This window comes from Oxyura jamaicensis, chromosome Z, assembly GCF_011077185.1.
Source record: "Oxyura jamaicensis isolate SHBP4307 breed ruddy duck chromosome Z, BPBGC_Ojam_1.0, whole genome shotgun sequence".
NCBI classification, from domain to species: domain Eukaryota; kingdom Metazoa; phylum Chordata; class Aves; order Anseriformes; family Anatidae; genus Oxyura; species Oxyura jamaicensis.
In genome coordinates, this window is record NC_048926.1 from 13,171,683 (window position 1) to 13,198,992 (window position 27,310).

At 36.5% G+C, this 27,310-nt stretch overlaps 1 protein-coding gene across 1 annotated transcript in view; it reads left to right on the forward strand.

The window, feature by feature from the left end:
* Positions 1-27,310, forward strand: part of WDR70 (WD repeat domain 70) — a 141,112-nt gene that overhangs the window by 87,117 nt on the left and 26,685 nt on the right. Inside the window, exons 11-13 of the mRNA XM_035309542.1 lie at positions 15,023-15,122; positions 20,865-20,949; positions 22,088-22,226. Of these exons, the coding sequence (XP_035165433.1) occupies positions 15,023-15,122; positions 20,865-20,949; positions 22,088-22,226 (324 nt within the window). The remainder of the gene's footprint in view (positions 1-15,022; positions 15,123-20,864; positions 20,950-22,087; positions 22,227-27,310) is intronic.

The window sequence follows — 27,310 nt, forward strand, 5'->3', positions numbered from 1 at the left end:
AAAGTCCTGTATTTTAGAATGCTTATGAAAGCAAAGCAATTACAACTTGATCAAATAGATTTATTTAAGAACAAAAAAGTAGGAAATAATGACTTCTACTCTGTGGAACAGATCATAATCTGTGGATTGAAGATTAGATGCTTTCTGTCTGCATATGCTTGCTTTTTCTCTTGGGTTAATTTATAGGCCCCTCACCTCCTTTCACTTTCATATTTAGATGTATTTCTGGCAGGCTTTGCGCTTCTCATCAATTCATAACTTTTAAAAAGCTTTCTATTTGGGGGTATTCATAAAAAAATATTATGAAATGAATTTTAGAAAATCCTGAGAGCTGTTCTGTTCAGTTTTCTTGATTCTTCTCATTAATGTATTAGAGCAAGCTTTTCTTTTACTTAATTTTTGCCACTATTGTTTAAAATATTTGCCTCATCTTAAATATTTTAAATATGACAAATTTTATAAATTTTTCAGAGATCTGATGTAGAACATGAATAACAAATTCTTAGTTGTGGGATTTTCATGTATTCCTATGTCACTGACCACTATCAGAAATGGGATACTGTACTAGAAAACCCATAGTTTATTTTTGTGTGATGCTTGTGTATAACTGTTTCATAACTTTGATTTAGAAAAATTAAACTTAGAAAGGTTTTTTTTTTTTTAGTTTAGTAGACTAAGAGCATGAATTACTCTGAAACGTGCTCTAGTATATGTTATTAAGAAATTGTATTTTAAATACAAAAATATGTGCCATGAATCTGTTAGAAATTGAGAAGTGTAAAAAAAAAAGAAAAAGATAAAGTACAGTGAAGCACAGCTTTTGTATGTAACACTGTAGAAGTAATGACTTGAATCAGAGAAAGTCTGAAGAAGAACTAACAAACAGAGAGAAAGATTGCTTCATGCCTGTGTCTGTTAAAAGATGTGCTTCTGTAAGGATATACTTTTAAATGTGCTCGAACAGTTGGCCATAATACCCTTATAATATCCAAAGTGCCGTTAGTTCCTGAAAAAACATTTAATAGGTCTAGTTAACTTCAATTAAAAATTTTGCTTGGCATCTGTATAAAATCCATAAGATACCCGTGCTCATGTGATTATAGATGAAAAGATGAACAGCATACCCACACCATCTCTTAGCAGCAATTACAGGACTGTACCAATGAAATGAAAAGTATTTGTAATATATTTTTTCCAAGACAGGCTTAAGTGAGCAAGTTTCTCTGAGCTCTCGGTATAAATCTCATAATTAAAATCTAACCGACTATATAAGAGGCTTTCTTTGCAAACAAGCAGAACTTCTTAAAGTGCAAATATTATAAAATAAAGATTTTTTTTTTAATGATATCCCTATTTCATAAAGTTTGTTTTCAACAGATGTTAGTGCTAAACAGTTAGTTGAGAGGGTGGTGAAATAGGTGGAGCATTATCCAGCTGTGTTTTATTTAATGGATGACTGTAGTGATACTACACAGACTGAAATCAGATACATCCATTGAACAGCTGCCTTCCTTGAACCAAGGAAGAATTTCTCATGAGATGGAGAACTAGAGTTGGAGTCGTACACACATGACTACACACACACATACATACATACACACATATACATATATTTCGCACTTTGTGCATGCGTACATTCACAGTGTATCTCTGTGTCAAAGTGTGCACACATTTATAATGAAATTCTAGTTTAATAAAGTTTCTGAATGTATATAAATGTTTAGATTATTTAAACAGAGTACTCTTAAATCATTCAAAATGTAATTTTAATTAATATTAAGCAATGTGTAAGGTTTTGAAAAATGCCTTTATGGTTCACTTTGGTGAACCACGTGGTACCCACGTGGTATTCCACTTTTTTCCATCTATATGTTTCACTTCCAGATTTGGCTACGCACTAAAACAGTTACCTGTATTAAGTGCTAAAACTTAATTTACATTTAAGTTTTGGTGTAATACATTGTTCATAAGGTTGCGATAGGATAGCCAAATTAGAAAAAGTACTGTGCTAGTTGAAATATACAGTGAAATATTCTGAAAAAGTCTAGTTCATCGTATAATCACAGACTACGTTTCTTACGGACACCAAGAGCTCCATGCATGCCGGCCAAATGTGGCCGCTGTGATCAGCACACCACCTTGGTAAGAGCCCAGGAACAGCACCGTATCCTTGGTTTGTGGCCTGTTTCATTCTCCTCACCAGAATGCACACCTGTGGTCTTGTTTGGAGAGCTGACTGAGGCCAAGAGCTCACCAGAGTGTGCTGCTGTGATCTTTACAGGGGCTCAGCTTCACCAGGACTTGCAAAAACATAGTTAGTACACGTGTATTCCTGACTTCTTACTGGGAGGATTGGTTTATATTCAAGGCCACCTTCAAGAGCCTGAGTCATTTTTGAGAAGCTCAGAGCAAGTCAGGACAACTGTTTTCATCAGCAGAAAGCATCGCTCTGCCAGCTATTGGCTTGTCAATTGGCAAAACTTGTGAAAATGTGCAGTTGATTTTCTATGTATGGAAGCCTGGTGCTGAATAGGATGCAGGAGTTGACAGGGATGCACAAATGTTTTCTGTACTCCAAACAGTTCACTGTTGTTACTTGGCTATTGCATTGAAGTAGGAGTGAGGCAGGGCTCGGTTAGCGTGTGCTGCTGTCTGTATGCATACAACAAATGTCAGATTTGAGTGTTCCGAAACAAATACGGCTAAGTCAGAAAATAAACCCTTTGGTGTTGGGTTGGTAAGAAGAAACAAAGGCAAGGCAGTGAGCAAACTGAATTGCCGCTTGTATCCTTTTTTGTTGTTTTTAAATGATAGTTTAAAGCACGTCCATATGTATTACGGAAAATGGAGATGTGGTGGTTTTGTTGGTTTTGGCTTTGTTTTTCTTTATGTGAGAAAACCACAGATGTGCTTGAGGATTAGTGAAAGGTCTGTAATTACTTTTGTTGGCTAAATATATATTTAGCTCATTGGTAAAATACAGCTGTTTAATAAGACAAAATGAACTGACAGTGCACCCTGAAAATAAAGAACCATTTTGAAGGCAGTGGAATAGAACGAAAGCAAAGAAGTCAAAGTAATAATGTTAATGATTGGACTTACTATTGTGTATTTAACAATATACAATAGAAAGGAGATGATACGTTGTGATGTGCGTAATGACATCTTTCTTATGATGAGTGATTAAAAAAAGGTTAAATCTTTCAGGGAAGTTGAGGAAAGATACGGTAGCCAGGAACATATGGTACCCAGGAAAGACATGGTAGTCAGGAACAGCTTTCAATATATTGAGCCAGTTAAACATTCACAAAGTGATGTCAGGGTGAACTAAGATGAGCTAAGCAGATAGAGAATAAAGTAACTTTTCCTGGAAGGTAGTTTAATGGCATGAAATTATTTGCAATTGTGGTTGTAAGTAATGTTTGTAAAAATACACTGTAGAGAGGGAAGTTTAGAGACCAAGTGTCTCCCTCTAAATGATGGTGAGTAGCCAGTGAAAGTGGGAGGAGGAATGAGAATCATACACCAGAGGGAACACTGAGGAATGGAGCCAACATGTAGAAGGCATACAGCAGATTAAAAAAAAAAAAAATGAATAAAGGTAACAGAGAATAGGCACTTCTTCAAAGGCTGATGAGAATAATGATGGGGTATCATTGCTGGCTTTCACAGGGATAAATCTGTTGATACTCGGGAAGGAATTCAAGCAGAATTGACAAGGAAGGAATGTGGATGCAGGAGAAAGCAGTGGTGGGTGAAAAGGCTGAAGAAGAGCAATGGAGAAAGAAACAAAGCTATTTCGTGGAAAGGGGATCATTCAGTTGAGATTTTTGAGATACGATTTTTATAAACAGCAATTCGCATATCTCCCTCTGGTCCAAAGATGCCACTGCTGATGTAGGGGAAATATAAAACTGTCAAACATGAGTGTGAAGCATTGTGCTGAAATGGAACTGGAAGGCTACGATGAAAAAAAAAATACTGAAGAATTTGTTTCTTTTGTTGACTGGAGAAGAATTTTAGGGATGCTAGGTGGAAAGAGAATTGTAGTCAAGAGAGTTACTACAAAGTGTCAGAAAAGAGTACTTCAAACAGTACTGTTTGCATTTCCTATTAAAAAAAATATTTAAAAAAGCCACTTGTGTTTCAAATTTATTTAGGGATTTTACCGAAGAACTGCAAGACATGCTTTTCTGAAAGTTGTTACAAGTCTTTTTGCTCTGCCTAATGCTTACTTGATTGCAAGCTAGCTTGGAAACTTGATATGACAAGGCATTGTGTAGTGTAAAGGTATGTGAACATTTAGTTTGTCTCCTCCTTCAGAAGGGTTGAGATCTTGGTTTTAAATTTAAACTTGTTACAAGATGCCTTTAATCATGAAAGGTTTTAATTTTTTTTAGGCTGAGTTTGATGCTTCCCCAAAACTTGATGTGCCAGAGTTAAGACAGTGTGTTGTTTCTGAGCTACATGCCAAATGAATTCAAGTACTGTATTCAGTTGTAATTTGTCATATTTGAACAAAAACACTTTTTGTCAAAAAGCTTTCAACTGTAGTGTATTTTTCCAGTTTGCCAGGATTTTGCTTATAAATGTGTAGGTTTTCGTATTTGTTTATTTAGCTAGTTAATTATATAAATTTAAGGAAAAAAATAAAATAGTAACCACGAAATTGATATAAGAATAATATTTGCAAAGAAAATAAAGGTTACTTGAGTTAATGATTTTTTTTTTTATTTTTATTTTTTTAACCATATAACTCAGCTGGATTCTTACTTTTACATTTTACTTGCACATAACTCAAGGACTTAATCCTGTAGTTACAGAATTCATCAGGTAATATGCTGAGTTAAAGGTAATTGAAATTAAAGCATTTATCAGCTTTGCATCTTCTGGATAGGAAGTGATGTATCTTAAATTATTAAAAAACCTGAGATCCCCCACTCATCTCTGAGTGCCCCATTGACCTGTAACAGAAGAACAGGAAAGAGATTTCTTTAATTTCTCAAAGCTAGCAATGTACTCTGAGGAATGATGATGTTATTTTTTGCTTTGTATAGGCTTCTTTTTTTTTATTATTATTATTTTTTTATAATATGTATGGCCCTTGAAAATCCTTAAGTATATTGAGCTAATATTATGGAGTCTGAAGTATAATAGAGTAGGATATAATAGCTGATATACATTATATATGTTTTACTTTATATGTATTGTATATTTGTTATATAACATAATAGAGGCTGAAAGGGGGTAGGCTGGGAAGCATGGCCAGTGATGAGAGGCTGGGGTTATGGCACAGTCTGGTCTTGGGGGGAGGCTAAAGGGTGAGCTCAGTGCTTCCTGCAGCTTCCTCAGAAGCGAAGGTGGAGAGAGGGAGGTGCAGGTCTCCGCTCCCTGGGAACCAATGGTAGAACACGAGGAAACAGCATGGAGCTGTGCCAGAGTATGTTCAGAAAGGTCATCAGGAAAAATTTCCTTGCCATGAGGGTGGTCGGACACTGGAACAGGTTTCCTGGAGATATGGCTGCTGCCCCTAGCCTGGCACTGTTCAAGAGACATTTGCACAAGATTCTCAATAACGTGCTTTAACTCTTGGTTAGCCCTGAAGAGGCAGGGCATTTGGGCTGGCTGATCTTTGAAGGTCCTTTCCAACTCGTCTGTTCCATTCTGTTCTATTCTAATAGTTGCAGCCATTATTTATAAACTGCTGAGGCTTTGAGTTACAAGTGCTCATCACTGAAATATTTCATGTGGCAAAAGATCATTTACCCTCTTAATTAAGGCACTCCTCTTCCTTTGTGTTTCCAATAAAATAATAATAAAAAAATGTAAAATCTATATTATTTTAATTAATAAAAAGAGAAAATACAGTAGAACAATTTGCAGCACATTTTTATGGGAAAAATCAAATAATGTAGAAATAATTCACTGTATGTGACAAGAAATTTATTAAAAGTAATTATTCATTTCTTATAAATAAGAGAAATGCAATCTTCTTGCTGGAAGAAGAGAAATGCAATCTTCTTGCTGGAATAAATATTTTAACTTAGCTGCTGTTTTCAACAAGTAACTAACTTAAGTCAAGCAATTGCATTTGGATTAGATGATCCCTGAAGGTCCCTTCCAACTGAACTATTCTATTTATTCTAACACTAAATTTGTTATAAAACTATTTTTGATAGTTCACTGCAAAACACACAATTTTGACTGAAGTGTTACCAAATGAGAAGTGATAGCTTAATGTAAATGTCTGTATTTTCAGTCAGATTTAATTCCATTTGCACAGTATACCCATAAAATGATTATAATTGGCCTTAAGCTTTGGAATTACTGCAGACTGGCTATTAAAAATTATATTGAATTATGGTGGGAATAACTTTGTGGCAGTTGACTTCTAGACTCATCTTGAATTTTTTTTTTCTTATGGTGCTACTTTATTGCAAGTAGGCAAAAGACTACTTTTAATTGATAAAAAGCATAGCATAATTGGATAGCTGAGTTTGCAGCAGAGAGGACTATCAGTGGCATCCTATTAAATCTTATAATTGTAAATTTTTACTGAAATTTTTGCAGAAGAAAATTGCTCAGATTTTTGTCTTTTCTGAGAAGGCAGAGGAACCTTCAGTGAATCTTCAGTGAAGTCTCAGTGAATAATTTATTTTTGAAAGAATATGCAGGAGGGCATATTGTGCTTTACAGAAGCCATATTTGTGGTAGTAAAGAGGAGGAAAACCATAAATTCCCTGGGATATAACAGGATGGGTTAGATAAGTTATGAAAAGATACAAAAGAACATTTATTTTGCATCCTTGTATGTTTTTCACATGCAGTGTAAAAATCCCCAACGGATGCCAACTGAACAATTTCCAAAAGCTATTTTTATTAGCAATATGCATTATTTTTTTCTGTGGCCAAGATAGATTATTTTCTCAAATGCGAGGCTTGACAGTACAGCCAAACATTCAGTTGGGGTTTCATTTTTAAACCATTAGGCAAATATTTAGCAGTGCTGTTAAGAAGCCATTTTTCTAAAACGGTTTCCTGAAATCTTTATGAATTAATTTAAACAAGAAGAAATTATTTCTGTGGGCAACAGTATTCTTAGAAATGGAAAGCTATAAGTGATGGTGGAAGCGTGGGCAGATTGGAAGGGCTTCCTTATCAATTCCAACTGGTTCATAAACTTGTCTAAGGCAAGTCAGCCTGCTTGCTTCCTTGTTGTATCTAAAGCACGTATAGTGCTATAAATGTAGATTTAAAAAATTTATTTATTGAAATCAATGTATATCAATTGCCAATATTAAAAATGCCAAATAATTGTTCACTCTGACTATATCTGATAATTTTAGGTCTGCCAGTCACTTCAGTAGCTGGTAAAATTATGGAGGAAAATATTCTGGGAGTTACTGAAAGACACATGAAAGACAATGCAGTCATTGGTCAAAACCAACATGGGCTCATGAGTGGAAGGTCCTGCTTAATAAATTAATTTCCTTTTATGATGAAGTCACCCACCTGGTTGACCAAGGGAATCCAGTCAATGTAATCTTATTGGATTTCAGTAAAGCTTTCAGTACTGTTTCTCACAGTATTCTTCTGCACAAAATGTCTAGCATACAGCTAGATAAAAATCTAAAATGATGGTCGAACAATTGGCTGATGGGTTAGGCTCAAATGCTTATAGCTAATGGGGTCACAGCAGGCTGGCATCCAGTCACTAGTGGGGTTCTGCAGGGCTCCATTTGGGGGGCAATTCTTTTCAATGTTTTTATAAATGACTTGGATGCAGGTGTTTTGAGTAAGATTGCAGTTGATGCTAAAATAGGGAAGAGCTGTTTATTCCCTCCCAGGTGGGAGGAAATCCTTGCAGAGAGATCTAAAAAATTAGAGAGCTGGGCAATCACCAAAAATGTGAAGTTTAACAAGAGGCAGTGCTGGATTCTACACGTGGGACAGGGCAACCCTGGCTATAAATACAGACTGGGGGAATGAGAGTGGAGATCAGCCCCGCAGAAAGGGATCTGGGGGGTTCTGGTCAGCAGCAAGTTGAACACGAGCCAGCAGTGTGCCCTGGCAGCCAGGAGGGCCAACTGTACCCTGGGGTGCATCAGGCACAGCACTGCTAGCTGGTGAGGGGAAGGGATTGTCCTGCTCTGCTCTGTGCTGGTGTGGCCTCACCTCCAGTATTGCGTGCAGCCTTGGGTGCCACCGTATAAGAAAGACATAAAACTGTTAGAGAGCGCTCAAAGGAGGGCTACAAAGATGGTGAAGGGTCTAGAGGGCACGATGTGTGAGGAGCAGCTGAACTAGCTTGATTTTTTTCAGCCTAGATGAGAGGGGAACTTGTGGCTGCCTGCAGCTTCCTCACGAGGGGAGCAGAGGGACAGGCACCGATCTTTTCTCATGACTGTAGTGCTGTATGGCTTCTCTCCTAAGAATGCCATTTTCCATAACGTACCAGTATTTTCCAACTAAGTATTATACACTTATGTTTTTATTTGATTCATAGTTCCATGATAAAATGCAAGGGGCTAAAGATTGTATAGACTTTAAAAAATAGTAATAGAACCCTTATCTGTTCTAACTTTTTTTCCTGAATCTGTGCTTTTTTCCTCACAATACCATTGTTTAAGAAAAGCTGCATTATACTTTTTTTTTTTTTTTAAAAAAAAAAAGGTCATCTTGTTTGTTCAGTAATTGCAACTAACTATAAATCCTCTATATAAAATACTTGTTAAAGTTTATTGGGGGATATTAAATGTATGAGCTTTAAAAAAAAGAAATCCCCCAAAACTGCCTCTTCCCTGAAAAATCATCCCCACGCCCTGGGAAAGGCCTCAGTTGCAACAGATGAGAATGTAATGGATGCAGAACAGTTAAATACAATAGCCAGTTAGACAACCTGCTTATTGCAAATAAAGTTGGGTTACTGCATTCATAATTAGTTAATTAGGATTGAGAGATGGGAAAGAAGTGTTTCAGGTTTGCTAGTGATACATGAAAATGTCACTGAGTTAGAAAATCACACAGAAGACCAAATCACATAAGAGTATAATCACATAAAAGCTAAAACCTCATATTTCACCAGTTAATCTTGTTTCACATCAGCGTGCTCATTACTGAAACAGCATCAATTTCTGTGCCATGGGAAGTGGTATTGAAGAGCTGTCAGATAAATTTGAAAGCCCTGGGATCATGTTTACAGAGACTTAAGAAAAACATCTGATCATAGTCTGTAACTACCTACTCAGGGAAAAAAAGGAGCAGTTACTGAATTCAGCTGACATATGTAGACCTGATAATTTGTAAGTGATACACTAAATCCAGAAGGTACAGTTAAATTTCTTTCCTGGATTATAATTGAGAACAAAGTGAACATGCGTTTATGCGTTGCTCAGTAGAGAGGGACAAATAGGGGAAGGGGAAATAGCAATTTGGAAAGCGTGCTGGGAATGTGTCTGTCTTGTCAGTTGTGATCACAGCTCTGAGATTTCATCTCTGATACAATCACCTTCAACACAAACCCTGATAGCTTTGGTTGGTTGTGATTAAAAATAAGGTTTCTGGTTTGTTTTTGATGGTGGTGGCGGTGTTTTTTTTTTTTTCCCCAGGCTTTATAGCTTATGCCTTTTGTCACCTTGAAACTGGACTGTGATGATATGTTATCTTGGAATGCTTTTATGCTTATTAAATTCCCACTTTTGCAGTGGATATTAGCAGTATCAGTTTGTTTATTTTGTTCTAAGTATCTTGGTCTGGTGAAATCAGTTGTTTAAGTCTCAGACAGTCATACATGGTTTGTTTGGGATTTGTCTTTCTGGTAGCTCTGCCTACCTCATCCTGCTCCTCTGCCTTACATTAGAAATCAGGGTGAATCCTGATTTCCAGCTCTCTCAAGAAACATTTCCAATGCTCCTTGTTGTGAAAAGGGGGGAACAGCTGGTAAGCAAGCCTGAGAGGCCTGCCTGGATCAGAGCTTCCCGGATCAGAAACCCTCCATGTGCTGAAACAAACCTGAGTAGATTGCATGTTGCTAATGGCACACTCAGTGTTGGACAGTTTCTTTGACTGTAAGTGGGATATTAGTAGAAGAGTTGTTTGTGTTTACAGTAATAAATAATTTTTTGTAAATACAAAGAACTATTTATATAGCCGAAACATGATGCTGCTTTGTAGATCTCATTGTCCCCACTGCCTATCTTAATCTACTGCCTCTGCTTTTAAAAATATCTTGAAGATGTTAGAAACAAGATGGAAGAAGAATTTCTTGGCTGGGACACCATTGTTTCATTAAGGAAAAACAAAAGTGTGTGGGAAGCATGCAGTCTTGGGAAAGTGCTGGCTTCCTCTGAAATATTGTATCCTCAAAACAATGTGGAAAGTTCAAAAATTTCTTTAGTTAAGAGTGTTGATTTATCTAATAGACATGGCTTGGATTTCTGGGGTAAACAAACTGACTAGGCTGGTCTTCTGCTTTTCATAGAGCATGTCATATTTGTGATCCTGGGGAAGGAGAACAGTTTGTGTGATGCAGAGCAGCTCTGTTATAGGTCATTAATCTGTGATAGACACTTTGTGTGGCCATTGTTGTCTTTGTTTCTCATAGTGTTCCTTGTCAACCCACCCAGAGTTCTATAGAAAGGATATTCATTACTGATGCTCCATTCATGTAGTTTTCCTTTTTTTTTTTTTTTTTTTTTTTTTTTTTCTTCCCATCCTTTCTCTGGCTTCCATGTATTTTCTGGTTCTCATCATCTGTGTGAGGACTGTAACAATATTGCAAATTCTCATGTTTAGCAGTTATCCTAATATTCTTGATACTTGCAACTGCCTTCCTTCTCACATGTGCTTCATGTTTTCTGCTTGTCAATTCATGTTGCACACAAGTCCAGTCAGCTGTAATTGCTTACAAAAATATATGTGCTAATATAAAGCTAGAAAGTGCTTGCATTGATGGAATTATTTTGAACAAAGGTTTCAAACAAGCAAAAGACAGGGTTTATTATTACAGAATTTGCTGAAATGGGTAAACCCTTTAAAAAAAAAATTAAGGATCGATGAACTTGTCAAATTTTGTAGGGCACTGGATTAATACTCTATAATAGCAGGTACTTTTGCCACAACAGAGAAGGAGAAATGTGAATGCACTTTGCCCTAGTTATCTTTATAGCTTTATCTAGTGTTTCAATGCTCTCTCCTTCCCTTCCTGAATCAAATGTCTGAAATATGTACATTAATTGTGTTGTTTAATGTCTTTCCAGCAAGAAACATTCTGATAACAATTTTTTTGCTAATGATTTGTTAGCAAGATTAGACATCTGTTAAATATGTTAAGAGGCCAGAGGCCAAACACATAATTTTCTTTGAAAACTGCAAAGAACACTTGCCAGTGTATGTTAAAACTTCTTGTTCAACCTTCTTTCATTTTTAGAGCAACCTTCAATCATTTTAAAATATTTGATTTAGTATTACAATTCAGGGTTATATTTCTTTGCACAGTAATATATGGAGGACAAACTTGCAGAGCTCAAAGTTAGGAAAACAATCTTTTAGTGGTAAGCTGTGCAAATTGATTTTTAAAGATAAACCGAATTGCTGATGCAATCTTACTGTCTTTTACAGATGAGTCTTGCATTACATAAATGTCTAAAGCTTCATAGAGGGATAGAGTTGAGATAAAGTTGATATATTGATTTCATTTTTTGGATAAAGGGACAAATAATATCTGAGTCTTGAATATCAGTGTGTTGCTGTTTTTCTGTTTTCTATGGAACAGCAGAAAAAGGGCAAGAATTGGTTAGAGAGGTAGAAGTAGGGAGATAGAAAACTCTCAGAACATTATGTGGTGGCAGAGGGACAGTACCCTATATATTCACTTTCTAAATATACACACCCACACCCACTAGTAAGGCATCAAAGAAAAGTATTTGGTTGGTTCCAAAATCTTTTTCTTTATTTTAATTTATACTGGGGAGGGAAGGGACAAAACAAAACAAAACAAAAAAAAAAAAAAAAAAAAAAAAACAAAAAAAAAAGGAAGGTGTGTGAGGGGTGATTTCAGGTTGACCCAGGATGAAACAAAAGGAAAAAAAAAACAACACATAAGACCTTGCATTTTAACATGTGTGTCAATGTGACATTGTCACAGAGGGCTGTCAAGTGATGTGTAGCACAAACTAAGTTTTTTCAATACATTTAAATAGATAAATACCATATTGTATTCTTTCTGTCTTATTTTTTGAATATTAATAATTTATTATGTTTATGCAAGTGTCTGTGGTATTTCTTAGATTAATATACATCATTTTAATTGCTTGTCAATGTTTAACAAGTATTACAGAAATTTTATTTTCTGATAACTGATTCACAGTTTATCCTCTATACGTTACCAAGTATTTGGAAATTTTTCTGTAATTGGATGCATAAAATATGTTTCTTAGTATTTATAAACACCCCGACATAGACTTACAGTTGTAAATTGCAATCTGTTCATAGAGTTCCTCCGGAATATGTGCAATTGGCTCGAAGAGACACTAATTTCGAAACAAGCGCTGTAGTTAACTACAGGCAATAGTGTTCTGTCTCCAAATACTGAAAGAAGCATTTGCTTCATGTTTGAAGTCCTCCTTTGTTTGTTGAAGATTTATTTGTGGAATGAATGCCTTATATGACTCCTCTGAAAACTTAACTAAATCTGCATATCAAAATAAGCTTTCCGTCATTATTCATGTCATAACAGAAAGATTCTCTAGATTTTGGACCAAATTCAGAACAGATATTTGAGTGGGTAAACAATATTAATTACTTTACTAGCTTAGGTCTTTTGCATACAATATAGCCCATTAAAGGAGCCTTAGTTCAGGTACCTAGTCAAAAATTAGAACATAAAATAACTGAGGATTCCTGTGCAGACTTAAATCAGTCTCTCTGTGCATCTGCATTATGTGATCACAGTCTCCTTTTTCATTCCGTAGAACTGAGGATCTTTTAATATACCGAGTGGAGAGTAATCGCTAAGCAGATGGTCATTATTTTGTCTTATTGCTACTGATCAGGGAACAGTTCTAGGTCTGACTGCAAACTGTTCAAACCTTTCTCTAAAAATACTTTCTCCTCTGTATTTTCCTGTTTTGCTCATCAGTATGGTAAGTAAAGGACTTCCAAGTCCTTTTTCTCTGTGAGAGGAAGAGCGTGCTTTATTCTCTATCTTAGAGATGGGAAGGCGAGATATGGTTGCAGACACAACCTTAAATTCTTGAATGTCTCATTTTAAAGCTGTAAGAATTTGTTGCTAGGAAAAGAGGGCAAAAGAGAGGTGTAATTTCCTACGTGTTCAAGAAGGACTTAACTGTCTCAAATTCCTTTGAGTCTGTCTTTTCCTCTTCCATCTTCCCTTCATGTTTCCATTTTGATTCTTCCTTGTGTCTGTCTTTGGCCCACTTCCTTCTTCACTCCTAAATGCCCATGTGGTTCCAATTAATCCCCCTTAGGTTACTTGCTTTATCCCATAGCTCTTTGGGGCTCCTTATCCAATCTCAGAATTTCCCCAGATACTGAAATATTCTTCATGTCTGTTTGCTTAGAGAATTCCAGTTTTCCTTTACAGTGCTCCATCCCTGTCTTGTAGCTTCTCGACACATCTGCTGTGTTCTGTGGTATTCTACAAGGCTTTGGTGTCTCGTCTCTCCATTATTTTTTCCCTTTCTGTATTCTATGTTGCTTCACTGTCACTCCTTCAGTGGGACTTAGTACTCCTCTCAAGAAGTTACTTCTAACCTGTCCATGTCAGCAATCAGTTTGCCTTTCATCTTCATTGCTAGTCTGAACTCACAACTCCTAGCCACAGAATAATCTCACCCTGCCACTGGTTTCACTTCTCTGCAATAAATTAGATCACTCCATCCTTTACCTGGGTGTCCCATTTTGTCAACTGTTAGTCAGTCTTGCTGAACTTCTCTGACATGGAATGTGACTGGTCACCCTCATACAGCAGGCATGTGTGGTGTAGTCTCCATCAGTGATTAAAGATAAATTATGTAATTACTGAGACAACAGTGACTAACAGTTGAATTAACCAGATGGATGCCTTATGAAAGGACATCTTGGTATCAAAGCCAAGACCTTTGGTTTGGTTGGGAAGTGGGAAAGCTGTATTTTGCAGAAGTGCTAAAATTTAATTTGAGATTTCACAGATTTCTCCCATTTTAATGGAGAGAATGTTTAAGGATTTTACTAAATTGTGACTTAATTAACAAAAAACGATCTTTATACAAGAATAAAATCTAATTTGAAAGTGATGTCTTACTCTAAAATAACCAGGGAAATACACTTAAAAATAAGCATTAATGATTCCTAACCTTGAACTCTGTTGCAGCTAAATGGAACACAAACCTCAGCATATCCAAGCATTCTTCTAATCTATAAACTATGAATTTTGGCGTGGTTGAAAACTGGCAAAACTAAATTATAGAATCATAAAGTCATTAGGATTGGCAAAGACCTCCAAGATCATCTGGTCCAAACATTACCCTACTGCCAATGTCACCCACTAAACCATGTCCCTAAGCACCACGTCCAACCTCTTCTTATCCTTCTTTTAAGTCCTCTCCAAAGTATGTATATTGTATTTTGTTTGTTTGTTTGTTTAAACAATAAGCCTGCTTAGGGGGGTGATAAGAATTGTCTTAAAATGTATTTTTATCTTAACCAGGCCTAACTACCTTTATTTAGTGGTAATAGGAGTTTTCCGGTAGCTCTGATGCTGTTCTGTATACTTGAATCTATGCAAAATCTGTATTTTTCTTTCAAGCACTTACTGTGAAAGCCTATTCTAACCATATAAAGCCTATATGACTTTTTAAAAAGGCTGTAGAAACTAGTAACTTCTATACCTGTTAATGCTAAAGTTACAGGGTTTTCTGTTTAAATTTAGGAATAGTAGCAAAGTACACAAAATGCTGTAAAGAAATGTTTGTCCAGTCTTGAAATAAGCAGGGTTTTGATGTTTTATTTGTTTGACAAACAGGTACATACGAAGTTCCACTGCAGGCAAGCCCATGCTCCAGGCACTGACACTTCTTGCTTGGCATTTTCCTATGATGGTACTGCCCTTGCGAGTCGGGGAGGTAAGTGACTGAAAGAACCCTTTGATGTGCTGAATGTAAGACAGTGTTAACGTGGTTCAGTAAAAAACCCCAAACATTTAAACCATACCATTGCTAAATGTAATTTATTTATGATGGAGTTAAGATAGTAAAATCAGATATAAACCTGAAGTGTTTCACAGTCTACATCTTTTGTTTTGATACACTGTGCAATAATGTGTTCCTGAAAGTGCGTTTCACAGCACTTAAGTATTATTTTAAGATAACTTCTGTTGTTTATGTTATATAGTTCCTGATCTGCCTTGTTGCCTAGCATTAATAATTAACCAAAAGGGAAATTATTAGCTTAATTAAGAATTAAGACAAATTTCATTATATAGTTCTTTCTGGTAAGAGTGTATCTGTTGTAGAGTTATTAATTCCTCAAGCAGCTTTCTAATGCAGTGTACTTTTATGTTCTAATGGAAACTTTTACCTAGTTTAAATTATAAGCATCAAGTGTTGATGACTGGAGGTAAAAGTCCAATTTGTACTTGAATGGAAAGAAGCAAAAAATGAAATGTCTACAGGACAGAAAAAAAAAAGTTTTTAAAACTTCAGGTAAAACATTTTTATAAAAGTCTCTTAATAGAACAGAACAAGCCTTGAGTAGGCAAAGACATTTATGAAGACTCATTCACTTCATCATTAGATGTATTGCTTGGGGTGGTGTCTGCTTAAGATAGCTTTTCAGGTAGGGATTTCTGTACGCAGCATTTTGTAGGCAGGTGCAAGCATACAATCCGAGCTGCCTGGATGGAAACCAGCTGTAACCAGGAGCTATGTGTATGCATGAGCATGGCCTCAAGGCCAAATAAACAGGCCTAGGGAGAGGCAGCATATGTTAATGTAGCCTCGGTATCTTGTCTAACATATGTACATAACATCTGGTCAGTTTGGTATGTAGACAGAATGAGATTTTATATACAAAATACCATGAGAGAGGTATTCATAGATTGTAAACTCTCTGAAAGAGGAGCTGTGATTTCAAGCTGAGGGGAGTAGCCTGGAATTGCTTAGTGTCTTTCCCCTTGCCCGGTCCCTGGTGAATAGAGTGACACTGGTGGCTTTTACAGGAACATGCAGCACCTATTGGATATTACTTACCTCATTCCTTCATATGTTTCTATAATTCCAAACATTTATGTTCCCCAGATCGCATCTTTCAGAGTAAAATGATGGTAGGCTTGTCCTTGAGAGCCCTAGGCTTACGAGGACACATTACTGGTGCTTAGATTGTTTCTTGATTGCTGTTCAGGCTTCTGGTACTCTATAAGTGGTTGAGGTAAAAAGTCTCAACCCTGCTGGTCCTTACTGAACTGAACACTTGCTATGTGAGAACCCTCTCCTCCTTGGAAAGTAGGTGAACCATCTGTCTGTATACTCTGGGCTAAGTGAAATGCTGCTTCTGCCTGCCAGTGGTGTTGCCACCACAAAATCCACACAAATATTCTTGAAATTACTTTAAAAAAACACTGGTGTGCCTTTTAAATATCCACAGCAAACAAGGATAATACCAACGTCAGGAATATTCAGTAGAATTGTCCTGAAACCTCCATTTATGTAAATTCTGTTATATTTTGCATTTATGAATGGAGACAACAGAAATGACCTTTGTATATTTTAATTGCTTGTGGCAGTTGCTTGCCTGCTCTTCTTCTGTCTCCAGATTTCATGTTATGTTAAACAGACTTTGACTTACTTATGCTCTTTCTACCTCACTCTCGTATAAACTGTATAAGAACTTGATAGTTTGCAGAATATAAGACTGTGCAGGCATTTGGCCCCTTAATGTGGTTACAAGAACTACAGTTGTCTTGTGGCCTCTTTGTTTGTTTGGTTTTGGTTTGGTTTAATTTCTGTATGCTATGCTGAAGAATAAGGATTCATACCTTATTTTGACTTGTTTGGTTAGTGCTCTAGTATGAGTATTGCTTTGGATCTGTACCAGTAAAAGCAGATGTAGATCCAACATTCATAGATTAACACACCTGCCAAGTGCTGAGGATCAAAGAGAGGATAGCTGTTTGGGGAATGGGGACTTTCATTGAAAGCCATTGGACTCTCCTGCATCTGATGTAGATTCTGTGTCAGATATGAGAAAGATGAGGCAGGGCTCAGCTGCACGCACGAGGGAAAATGAAAAGCTAAGGAGATGCTTATGAGAGTTCCCAGTCTTATTTGTGTTGGGTATTAGGTAGTAACTTGACAGAAACTTAAGAAAGTGTTATTTTTACACGCTTGTAACTGTGGAAGTATTTTTTTCTACCTACAGTAAAGATAGTATATGGGAATGTTTCCTTTGTTCACCAATAGGATTTGGGGTCCTATTGTAAAAATATTTTTTGACTCCTGGTCTGTACAGAATCTGCTTTTGTAATAATGAGAAACAATGATTTCATTAATTCCACGAACCTCATAATAGTTATTTGTCTGTTGGTGTGTCAGTAAAATTCTGTGGAACAATCAGTTTATGTAAGAGATTCAGGTTGGTATGGCTCGGTTGATGGTGAGAGCTATTCGAAGCTTAAGTGCAGGATTCCTTTTCCCAAATCCTTTGGCTCAGGGTGAGTGTGATACTGACCTGTGGTGCCTCAGAGGGCTGTTCTTGAACTGTTGCAGCCCCTCATGCTGAACCAGAGCAGAATGCAGAAGCGTATACCTTGCTCTGTAAGGTGCCTCTCGCTGCCTGTAGTACCAGCCTTCATAGAGAGGTTCTGAGTTTATAAATGTGTATGGAACACATTCTGTGTATTCTGATACTTCCTCACAGTAAGTCATATTGTACTATGTCTTTAATTTGCTGTATTTTGCTTCTTAAAATCTCATTTCCTTTGTTTTGTTGCTTTCCCCAGTGATCTTTGTCCTTGAGCTTTGCTTTCAACACAGGACTCCCTCTTAAAATAGGATCTTCTTGAAGGGTGTTGCTGACTTTAGAATTTTTGAATCTCTGGCAATGCTTTACTTTGGCAGTGTTTTTACTTCTTTGGGGTGCATTTGCATCCATTTAATTGTCTTCCTGGCCAGTATCTTCTGAGAAAAAAAAATAAAAATAAATATCTTTGTAGTCTCAGTGTACTGACTTAACTTTGACTAAAAGCCAAGTGCAAAATGCCTATCCTGGCTCACCAGAGATTCTTTCTAGGACCTAATTGTTTCCTCTTGATAAATCCATTCCTCGATACCATGGACATAATGGTGTCTGGCCTGTTTATATCAGACTAGATTGGTATCCTTCTAATTAAAATGGCAAAAAGTGGAGTTTGAAATACTATTAAAAATGCTATAACATTTTTAAAGATTGTGCCAAGTCTGCCATCAAGAAAAATACTGAGTGATCTAAGAGTGGGTTACTTTGAATGCTTTATACTGAACTGCACACCTCTCAACTTCGTTTATATATTTTTGTTTGAGGGTAATTATTTTGTCCACATGTGAAGTAGTTAAAAATAGGTCAGTACTGCTACAGCTCTCATAAAGAAACTTATTAAGCATTGATGGAAGGTTGCTAATTGGAAAAAAAAAAAAAAAGGTATTGTGGCATATTGATATGTCTGCTTTCTTAGTAACAGTGGTTTCAACTCAAGGCAAATAAATTTCAGGCAGAAATATCATTTCATTCATACAGAACAGAAAATTTGAATTTAAAGATGAATTTTTGAAATCTTATATGATTAAAGATGGTAAGAGTTTGACAGCATTGGCCAAGTTATTCGACTAGTATTCCTCCCTTTCCAAGTACATAATCAACTATTTCTGCACCATTTAAGACAATGCTGATTTGAAATCATCATAAACTCCTTGAGTCCTTCTGAAGGACTCAAAAATCAGCAGAATACACTTTAAAAAAAAACAGCAGAATACACTTTCTTATTAGAAGGAGAGCTGTATCTAAATGTCTGACTGCCTCTCTTCTGCTAAAGCCTGGCAGGACTATAGCTTGAAGATCATGTCAAGGCTCATTCCACTGGGAACAGAACAGCCTTGGCTGCTAGCCTTAGATCTGTCCCTGTGCAAGAGATTTGTAGAGCGGCCAAATGGTATAATTTGCGTACATTTATAAAGTGCTGGTGCTCTAGATATAACATCTAGACAATAAGTGTGTTTTTTATGTTCAGGGTAGGAGAGGAAAAAGGAGGGCTCATGTTACAAGACCAGATGCTTTGAAGTTCTTCTGATGGTGTCTGCTATGAAACAATAAGAAAACAGATATTCCCAAAATAGAGAGGCAACATTTTTCATTCTTGTCATTTTTTAGTTTTGCAATGAAAATAAATATGTCCTAGACATCATTTTTTTAAGTGGTCTACTTCTTAGAAATATTTTAGTTAGGCATTATCCTGGTCTTTAATATAAACATACGTGATACATGAGGCCACACATTACTGCTTTCCCTATGAAAGGTAGTGCTGGCCCTGATTTCTTTTGTTATGGCATGATACGTTTGTTTGTGTATTTATTTATTTTATTTATTTTTGTATTTTATTTCCAAGCTTTGCTTTGAGCTCTTAATCTCAAAGGTTGGGAACACACAGAATACTCCTAGATGATTTAAAAATAAAAAATATTTCCTTGCAAGGTTTGAGTGTTGCAAGGAAGCAGGTCCATGGATTGCTAATAACTTTCCTGCTCACCAGTTAGGTCAGGAATATTTTGTAACTTTTTTCTGAAATTAATCTCTGGATGTTTTCAAGGAGAATTGTTTGAAAGTCCTTCTTTTTGCCCTTGAAATCACTGAGGCACTGATGTAGAATACAAAAAGATGTCTAGGTGTCTGCAAGAGGTGCCTCAGGGCTCAAATTCTCATGCAGAAAATATGTATCCCAGGGGGAAGGTTAGCAGAGATGTAGATCTCTCTATCTCTCTGAGAATAACTAACTAAACCTTTTTCTTCCCCCCACCGCCTTTTTTTTTTTTCCTGGTACTCACTGTGTTAATATGTCATAACCTTTGGAAAAAGGAATAAACAGCCTGACTTTTACTGGCCTACAGAGTCACACCATGTTTATCAAACACAGATGAGAATAGCTATAAATGTCTTGCTGTAACCTCAACTTTGGCTTTTATGGCCAAAGGTGTTGTGGAAGGGTGTGAAAAGGTTTCATTATAGCAAGCATGGATTCATTTGCTTCCCTTACACCCATTACCCGAGGACTTCTGGCTGATTCCAGGGCCCATTCTTCACACTGAAGTTGCAGTTTGTTTCTGTTTGCATGCCGAAGAAGCAGGAGGGCTTCTTGTGCCTTCTGTCCTTCCTTATCATTTTTCCAGTGCAGGTAGAAACCAGGCACATAAAGCTTGTTTAGCTTTTGATCTAGTCCAACTGTGATGACCCTCTTTTTTTTTTTATAAAAAAAATATATCTTCAGCAAAAGTTAAATTTCCTTCTAATAGTAAAGCACCAAAACACACAAACAGCTTAAAATGGTGTTTGGGGAATTCGATTCCACTGTGGGTAATAGCAGGAGGGAATGCTATGATAGAGTTGAGTCACTGAGCAGAAGTTTCTGATCTACTGGAGTGCAGCAGGTGGAATTTTTCATCTTTGCATTTTCATAGTCATTTGGGCACAAAAAGCTTCAAAATCATCCCCATTTTGAATGTTTCTACAACATCATTCTGTTCCTTTTCCTGTTTCTTAGTTAGAAGATGAAATTTTCTGCAGATGTCTAAATTCTTGGCTTAAATTCTTTCTTGCTAACCTTTGTTCCTTTTGTTTCATAGGGGATGATACTTTAAAGATGTGGGATATAAGACAATTTAAAAAGCCTCTTCATTCAGCTGAAAGACTGTCCAGCTTCTTTCCAATGTAAGTACTGTTAAGTTATTCCAGCTAGAAGAAACAGTGGTAGTTGTGCTGAGCAGGAGGGAGTATACCAGAGATGTTCCTCCATAGGTACAGAATAGTGCACAAAGAACTACACAGAGGAGACTGTGCAATAAGGTTCTTGGCTATTTTAGGGCTTAACATTGCTTTAAAATATCTCCTATTTCATGTGATAATTCTTATCTCTCTTCATTTGTTTTATGCCATATTTTAATCTCATATATCTTATGCCTAATTAGATTAGAAACTTTTAGGAGGAGGCCAGCTCATTGCCTTATGTTTGTGTAATGAGATATATCGAGTAAGACTCATTCCTATTTGGTCTATGATTAATTAAAATAAAAATCTGGATTGAAAAGTAGACATAACATAAAGGTGCATGGTCTGAATTCAAGTTATGATGTTAGAATTGCTGATTACTGTCACTTGGTACTAAAGTACAGTATAGTAATGTATATTGCTATGTATTGTTTTTCATATTTTTATAGGTATTAGCTACTCGTCTGTACCTGTAGTGCAGTCCTTTCTAGAACTGTAGAGACACTCTAAAGACACTCTAGAGACACTCACAATACACAATTTCAAAATAAGATCATAGAAAGGAAGGTTAGGGACAGATCAACTTTGAAGTCACAAGCACTCACTCTATTTTGTAGCATACAGGAAGAGTAAACACACAAACATTTTTGGCAACTATATAAACACAACTGCCGTGCAGCACTGAAGAATGTATCATCAGCAAAAACAGATTTCAAGATTGAGTTATTTCTTATGAATGATTATAACCAGATTTGAAATGATTTTTTTCTGTTTCGTATGTGAAAAGTTCACATGACTTTTGAGACGAAGGGACATTTTGCTAGGAGAGGGATTTTTATATTTTTATTGTTTTTGCCAGTTTTTCATGTTCTATGCACAGCTGTAATTGTAAATGTGAACTGTGCCTGATAACTATAGTAATAGATGAGAGCTGCCAAAAGTTGTTTTTAAGCTTTGTGTTGAAAGGATTAACAAATAGAAAGAATTATTTGGAAGGAATTCAATCTATAAATTAATTATACATTAATTACTGGTTTGCCCAGTATGATGATTTTTTTTTTTTTTTTTTTTTTTCCAACAGGACTGATTGCTGTTTTAGCCCAGATGATAAAATACTTGTCACAGGAACCTCTGTTAAGAAAGGTGGTGGCAGTGGGAAGCTGTTCTTCTTCGATCGGGAGACATTTCAGAAGTTGTACGAGATAGAAGTTACAGATGCGGTATTTATTTTAGTTTTCTTCTATCCACTATTCCAAATATGAATAAAATCATATTCATATGCTTTTTTTTTCACCTTAGACACAGTGACTTTCTACTACTACTGTAATTATTTTTTTCCTCCATATTTAAGAGAATTATGACTACAGGTAGAGTGCTATTTTTGCTATTCTCCTTTCACTTAAATAAATAAATAGAAACTTTAGACAAGGTGTTTAAACACTAAGAGACCTCTGCTTTCGTGTTATCAATGTGTTGCTTAATGATTGCCGTGCACCATTCTGGAGCTGGAAAGTGAGGCACAAATCTTAAAATTCTGACATACACAGTTCTCATGATGAAGTGCAATTTTGTGATGACAAGCAATGCTGTTTGTCCCTGAAACTAAACTTATGGCTGCTATAGTATGCATTTCAGAAAGCAGAAGTATTTCCTTGTACAGAAGGAAAAAGCTTAATGTCATAGTTGAAAAAGTTCCTTCCTTGCAGTGTAAATAAATAAACATATAGATTATAACATTCAGTAGCGGTAGGCACTCAAACAGAATTGCAGTTGCTTAACTATGAGACATTCCCGTTAGTTATTAGAATCTGTCAACTAGCACTTTATTGTGTTATAGTGTTGCAGTATATTGTTCTATCCTGCACTTTTTAACTCACCTCTTGAGCACAGTAGTCTTTCTTAGCACAGCGCACTAAAGATCCTTGTGCTTTGAGCTCATTTAGACAGAATTTACATTTATATATACTTTTCTTTCCAAGTCTAATTTTCTCTTCTAAATTTGCTCCTAAAGTAAATTCTACTTATGGATGAATTTTTTATATTCATCATTTCTGTGGTAGCAGTCTTGCAAATCAAACAATGAAGATCTCATGGTAAAGCAGAAAGCATGTGGTTTTCTCGAGGATGCATATTTCTATTTTAAAAAGATACCTTTAATATGTAGGTTTTGTACTACAGTGCAATTTTTATTCAGTACTAGATCATTTCTCCAAAGATAACATAAACTGGATTTAAAATTTTCCTCCTACGGAACATACCAGTCCTCAACTTGTACACATTTCTGAAGGATGGTTTGTTTTGATTGTGTGTTTGTTTTGATTGATTGTTTCAGTTGTGGGTTTTGTTTTTGTTGTTGTTGTTTGTTTTTTTCTGATACAAGTATCAAAAGCAGGTGTTTATAACTGTTTTCTGGGGGGAAAAATATGTTAATGACTCAGTATTCCCACTGAAACTCACTGACAGATCAAAGAAAACAAACTATACAAGATAAAGTGAGGGATGCAGATTCTTGTGGCAGCTCTTCTGTTCTGGTGCACAAGAAACAAAATAGCCTAAGCAACTCTATTCACAATGAATACGGACACCTTAACAGCTAAGCACTGTGATACTGTCTTCATTTGGTGGTGGTGAAGTTGGTAGTAGTGTACAGAAAGGTTACATTGAGGTTTAAGATTTGCTTTGAAATAGATCTGTTTACTTGCTGAGGTAGATAATGCAGTGGAAGAGTCCAGAAGATACTGTTTTGCTGTTGTTTTTTATCAGAATTGTGAGATAACGTTCTCTTGCTTCAAAATGTGGAAGAGACACAGAGCTGAGAACCCGCAGTAGAAAATAGTTGGAAAAGCAAAATTGTGGGCCCAGGAGTAACTTCATCAGAGGCCGCTTGTGCAGTAAAAATTTAAATATGTATAGAAATTTCAGCAGGTTCATAATTGTTACACTGTAAATTTATATAGGTGTTTGATAATTATATAGTACTTTTTAAGACTTTTTAAATTACTTCTGCCTATAGAGTTTTAGCTTCATTTGCAGTTATAAAATTTAAGACTGACATTCTCCTGCTTTGAATATAATAGATCAAATGAAAATAATAGAAGTAGATGAAGAATTGATACCTGTAAATGCTGATGTTACGGCATAGTTTTCAGTGAGCTCACATTAATAATACCTCTATAATCACTGTCTAGCTTCCAACTTCAACACTACACATCTAAGAAAAACACAGTTAAATAAATCAACCTAAATCTAAAAGAAGAAAAACTTCTGTAAGTGGTGTTTTAAAATCAAAGTAGTATGTTTTTTCAAGATCTTTCTATTGTTTGTATCTCTGACTTTTTCATTATTTGTTCTCAGATGGCTGTGTTAGATTGACTGTAAATGAAAAAAGCCATGCTAAAAACAAATGATGTTTAAAGATGTAGGCTTTTTTATTTTGTAAGCTGTATGTGCTATTTGTTGGAAAGATAGTTGGCCTATAAACTGATAGATTAATATCTTGTGTCTAGTTCATCAAAGCACTTTTTTCAGCAGCTCAGTAATTAATTACTTAATTTCTGTTTACATCCTTGGATTCCATTGTTTTCTTATACTCTCTCAAAGATACAGATAGAGCAGTTTGTAAAATAGAGGTAAATACATACTGTTGTCTAAGACTTCATCTTCTGTAAGTAAATATCCTACATCTTTATCTTTTGCGTGTTATCTAGTGCTTAAATATGTAATTGCAATGTTGTTTTTTAGACATTATTTATATGAAGTATATTACGCTAATATGTGTAGTAAAAGATCGTAAGTACAGTAGTATATCTCTTTACAAAGAGCTAGGGCTGAAGAATAATTTTCATTGATTTCACATGGAATTAATCCAAATGGCTTAAGAAAAAGGACATAATTAGTCATTTTTTTTGATTATGAAGCTAAAATAATAGGACTTCTTGTGAGCAATTTTATACCAGCTTAGTGACAGAACATATATAATCAGAATAACAAAAACTGTACTGTGAAGAGAAAAAAACTATTAACGTTTAGCTTTTTTGTTTTGTTTTGTTTCACAAGTGTTTTTTTTAAAATGAATTTTTATTAAGCTTAGAAAATTGAAAATCAGCGAAGAACAGTAAATAGCCAGTAAATTTACCATCGTACTAAATAGCCAGTGCAATTGGCCTATGAATGAACCTGTGAAGTAATGGGTGAATATTTAATGGGCAAGTTTGACCAAAGCTGTGTCTGACATTCCTTTCCATCATGCTTCACAAATCTTTTTTTCACCTTTTCTTTCAAGTTTTCATGAGAAAACACATTACTGCGTCAGAGCTGCTGGAGCGAAACCTTGTGATTTTAGTAATAGACTAACTGCCTGATTAGTCTCTGCTCTTGTGGCGATAGAATATAGATATAGAGTAGTATAGGATAATAGGATATAGAATATTAATTTGTTTTCCATTTCACATTAGAGTTGGGGTATTTTTTTGGTCACAGCCTGTGACTAGTCATTTTTGTCACACTATTGAATGGCATCCCACCAGTAGCCCATGTAGGCACTGAGACTTCTCAGATAAATAGCAATACTTTTTGAAGGAAAGCTAAACACAGGTAGTTAAATGTCAAAAGTGGTAGAGACCATGGGTTTTTCCTGGCCGGTAGCCACGTGCCTGCAGAATAGGTGAAGAAGGCACAGCGGGCAGAAGAGACCAGAAGTGTTGCATTTCCAGCTATGCTCTTCTGACTCCTGTGATCTGTGACTTGGAGATATCTTGACGCAGACATAGGTATTTTAAAATTAAGAGCACTCAATGGATTTTTCTTCCGTGAGTTTATCAAGGAATGAAGCACCCATGTTACTGGATAATGGCAGGGTCGTTTACTTGCTGCAGATTAAATCAACTCTGTGGTCGGAACTGCCTTTCCCACTCATATAAGGTTGATGATAGTTTTTGTACAGTGCTTCAGCCTTACTCTTGTAGACATTGTACCAGAGTGATTGGAAGTGATAAAACTTTGTATTATAAACATGGTTGTGTATGCTGAAATACACAGAATTCTTCTCTTAACAAAAATGAAGCTTTAAAAAACAGGTCTTCCTCCTGCTATGCACATGCATCTTTTTGCTATTTTCTATGTCACCGTTTCTGATATTTTGTTATAACAGTCTTGGTTCTTTTGCCCTCACCTCAAATATCCACAAGAAAATGTTAAAATTAAACATTTTATAGGTTTATATTAAAGAAGGTCCTGCAGTGGAACTGCAGAGGGACTGGGACAGGCTGGATTGATGGGCAGAAGCCAGTGGGATGAGGTTCAACATGGCTAAATGCTGGGTCCTGCACTTTGGTCACAACAGCCCCATGCAGCGCTACAGGCTTGGGGCAGAGTGGCTGGAAAGCTGTGCAGAGGAAAAGGCTCTGGGGGTGTTGGTCGATGCTCACCTGGACATGAACCGGCAGTGTGCCCAGGTGGCCAACAAGGCCAACGGCATCCTGGCTTGGATCAGGAATAGTGCAGCCAGCAGGACCAGAGAGGTGATTGTCCCCCTGTACTCTGCTCTGGTGAGGCCGCACCTCGAGTACTGTGTTCAACTTTGGGCCCCTCACTACAAGAAGGACATCGAGGGCCTGGAGTGTGTCCAGAGAAGGACTACGAAGCTGGTGAGGGGTCTGGAACACAAGTCCTGCGAGGGGCGGCTAAGGGAACAGGGGTTGTTTAGTCTGGAGAAGAGGAGGCTCAGGGGAGACCTTACTGCTCTCTACTACTGCCTGAAAGGAAGGTGTGGAGAGCTGGGGGTCGGCCTCTTCTCAAAGGTAACTAGTGATAGGACTAGAGGGAATGGCCTTGTGTTTCACCAGGGGAGGTTCAGGTTGGAAATGAGGAGATCTCTTCTCAAAAGGAGCAGTCAGGTATTGGAACAGGCTGCCCAGGCAAGTGGTGGAGTCATCGTCCCCGGAGGTGTTCAAGGAAAGGTTGGACATGGTGCTTAGGGACATGGTTTAGTGGGTGACATTGGCGGTTGGAGGGCAGTTGGACCAGATGTTCTTGGAGTTTTTTTCCTACCTTAATGATTCTATGAATCTATAAGGTTTCATCTTTCAGAATGTATGTGATGGACTCTCTTTTTGTAATGGAAGGGAGGTTTCATCATTAGGCACCAGTCAAGGAGGATTTAATCGTAATTCTTGGGTTGATTATGCAAGTATGAGATCTTCATGGGAACCAGTTATAAATACCTAGTGTATGGGAAATAGAGTTGGGTACACAACATTTTCTGCAATGTTAAATTAATTTTAAATAGCTGTGAACAGCCACTTGA